The sequence below is a fragment of the Bos mutus genome, chromosome 17 (assembly GCF_027580195.1).
Source record: "Bos mutus isolate GX-2022 chromosome 17, NWIPB_WYAK_1.1, whole genome shotgun sequence".
Classification (NCBI taxonomy): Eukaryota; Metazoa; Chordata; class Mammalia; order Artiodactyla; family Bovidae; genus Bos; species Bos mutus.
The window spans coordinates 2,063,266-2,066,597 of NC_091633.1; the positions used below are offsets into that span (position 1 = coordinate 2,063,266).

The 3,332-nt window shown below is 53.1% G+C and overlaps 1 gene segment (V, D, J or C); it reads right to left on the reverse strand.

Moving 5' to 3' along the window:
- Window positions 1-248: 248 nt before the first annotated feature.
- LOC102279899 (immunoglobulin lambda variable 2-18-like) lies at window positions 249-2,349 on the reverse strand. The segment is given in 3 exon segments: window positions 249-325; window positions 1,909-2,187; window positions 2,304-2,349. Coding segments are annotated over 3 exon segments (402 nt in total).
- Between the last annotated feature and the right edge of the window lie 983 nt (window positions 2,350-3,332).

Consider the following 3,332-nt stretch of genomic DNA (forward strand, 5'->3'; position numbering starts at 1 on the left):
TCACCTCCCCCAATCCGCCACCTCTTTGTTCTAAAGCATCTGCACTGTCAAATCCAGGAGCAGATCCTTGACTGAGCAGCCCCTACCCCAGGCCCCAGCGAGCTCCAGGTGCATACTATTCTTCCTGTGGGGGCAGCAGGCACAGTGCTGGCAGAGGGACTTTCTTTTATGATTCAGGAGCTGGCTTCCCACCCAGGAGACCGTCTACCCCTTGGAATCTGTCCCTCTGTGTCCCACTAACATGGACATCAGCCCTGTCCCAGGAAGAGACAGCCATCGACGGCGTTACGGTCACAGTTTCTCATCCAGAAGACGGAGAAGTAACCTTGGGGTCCAGGGAGCACTGAGCAGATTGTGGGGAGGGACAGGTTTAGGAAAGTCACCCTGAAAATGGTTCTTGATGTCAGGCTCCTTTGTGAGTCAAGCTTGGGTGGATTCTGACATAAGCAGATAGGAGCAATGTCAGGAAGAAGTTGAGGGACACAAATCTACCCAGTTTTCAGACAGGCATCTGTGTGGCTATTATGGGAGGTGTCCCAAGAGCAAGTCCAAGTTTGTGTAAATGACCTGACATCAAAAGCACAGTTCACACCAAGCTGATTGGAATTAACTCCCTGGACTCAAACAGGTAGAGAGTCTGATTTTATAAAGTGTCAACACAGGGGACTCTATCCCCACAGAGCAAATCCCTGCTTCCTTCCCTGGTGGGTGGAGGGGACCCAGGAGTGCTGGTTAGTGTGTGTTAGTTAGTGTGTGTGACTGTGTATATATGTGTGTGTGTGTTTCTTCAGAGCACAGCCTGTGTTTGTGCATAACCAGGAACTGATGGCGAGAGGTTGGGTTTCCTTGATCTGCGTCCTGAGATCGGGTAAGGAATACAAAAAGGATTTGTGTAGAGAACACTTACCAGTCTGAGAGCAATGGCCTCAGAAAGACAAGCCTTCAAAACTCCCTTGGTTTGATCCTAGGAATGAGATTTCAGGAAGGGTCCAGCTATTCCCCAATAAGAATGACCCCTTGTCCAAACTGTCCTGCAAACTTACGCTTTATGCTAGACCTCTGACCACCCCTTGGAAGTCTGGAATTTCTGTAGAGGCCAGACACAGGATACCTAGGAGACTGAGGGCAGAAAAGGACCTTGAGGGTCTGTCTGATGAGCTGCCCTGGGGCACAGCTCTTCTCAGGCTTTGTCACAACTCAGTGCAGGGTTGAAGCCCTTCCAGTGGCTGCAATAAGAAAGACCTCCTGGAAGCTTCTCCTGGTTTCCTTGACCTTCACCTCATCCAGCATTGACCTTGGCTTATTTTGCTTTGTCTCCAGTCCCTGAAGGAGATCACAACCACCAGAACAATTGTCTATTGAGAATCTTCTTAGTTGTCAAAAAATGGGGGTTTTCAAAGAACTTTTACGATGTGCCTTGTGCTTAGTCTCTCAGTTGTGTTGGACTCGTCTGTCCGTGGGAACTTGGAAAACCAAGCCGTTCCTGCTGTGCAGTGTCCCTCTCACGGGTCATACTCTACACTCAGCCTAGAAACCTGCCAGGGCCTGATTCGAGTTGTTGCTTTAGAAGAAAAGGGTGGCTTTGCAGATGGAGGTCCTCAGGACAATCAGCAGAGCTTGCACTATTGATTTCTCGGGAACTGTGACCTTTTCCTCAGACCATGCACCCACTCAGATGCAGCTCAAAGAGGAGTAACAAAAACCATGAAAACACCCCTTCCTCTTCTCCTCAACCCTCAGAAGGCTCCTCAGGTGCCCTCTCATCTGCCAACGCTTCAAGATCAGATGGAGACAAGCAACCAGCAGAGTCAGAGCAACAGGGAGCCTGTGACCTCAGGTGGGTTTTGGTCTCACTTCCCCATAAGCTTGGACCACTGTGCACACTACCACCACTTTTATATGAGCTACAGTAGTAGTCGGCCTCGTCCTCAGCCTGGAGCCCAGAGACGGTCAGGGTGGCTGTGTTCCCGGACTTGGAGCCAGAGAACCGGTCAGGGATTCCTGAGGGCCGTTTGCTGACATTATATATTAGAGTTTTGGGGGCTGAGCCCAGGAGCTGTTGGTACCAGCCCACACCATTATAACTCCCTACGTAACTGCTGGTCCCAGCACAGGAGGTGATGACAGTCTGTCCCAGATTCCCAGACACTGAGGGAGGCTGAGTCAGGCCAGACTGGGCCCAGGACCCTGCAAAGAGGAGAAACACACTCTGGTCAGATCCCTGTTGGAACCCAGGTCACCCTGAAGACAAAGACACCAGGGATCAGTCAGAGATCCCTAGGTCCCTTCCCTGGAGGCCTCACCTGAGCCCTGAGTGAGGAGGGTGACTGGAAGCAGAGCCCAGGCCATGGTGGAGACGCTCCAGATGCTGCCTTCTGAGCCCGCAGCCCTAGGCCTGGTCCCCAGACCTCTCATCCCTTCCCCCAGGGGAGGGCGGGGACCCCATGCAAATCTGCTTCCTGAACCTGCCCCTCCTCATTCTGTCCTCACCTCTGACCTGGCCTGGACACTAGAGTCTCTATGTCCCTGGACAGCAGGGCTCCTCCGAGAGGATGGAAACTCTTGGACACGTTGTCCTTAGTCAGGACACTGACCATTACAGCCCAGGAATTGTGGCCCTCTTGGGAGGTCGTCCCTGTCCACTCTGGGAGTCACCATGTCCTTGGCTGATAATCCTGACAATCACTCTCTGGGTTTTGAGGGTGGAAGGTGAGGTCCCCTGAGGAGCTGGAGTTACTTAGAGTTCAATTCCATCTCCTCCCAGCACCACAGGAGATCTGGGGTGTCCATCTCCTCCCCCAGTTGTCCCTTCACAGGACGGACCCCCTGTAGTCCTGTCCCCTGCCTCAGCAGGGCTCTGAAGATGAGCCCTGAGAACTTTATTGTTGGTTGTAGTCCAGGCCTCATAAAACAGAACAAATGGGTCACTGCAGCCCACATTCCCTTAGGGGGCTCAGAAGCCAGCAGCTGGGGCTTCACGCAGGTAAGGAAGCCACACCAAAACCTCCCCACACCCAGGCCTTTGCTGCCCCCTGGTGGTCTCAGATCCCACTGACACCATTACAGTCAGGGAGCATGTAGTCAGGGATCCCCCAGATGCCATGGGATCCTGGGACCGCGGTCTCTCTGTCACCTCCGTCATCCCCACTGGGACACACAGCTATCAGACAGGTGCAGCCTCTCACCAGAATATGCACGAGGGGCCAGGACTCAGAACCCTGTTTGGTGTTCAGTAGCTAAGACCCTTCCTGGCAGTGCTGTGCCTGGCTTCTGTGGGGTGCTGGGATGGGTCATGACCCTGTTCTGGTCAAGGTGATTCGATCATGAAGATA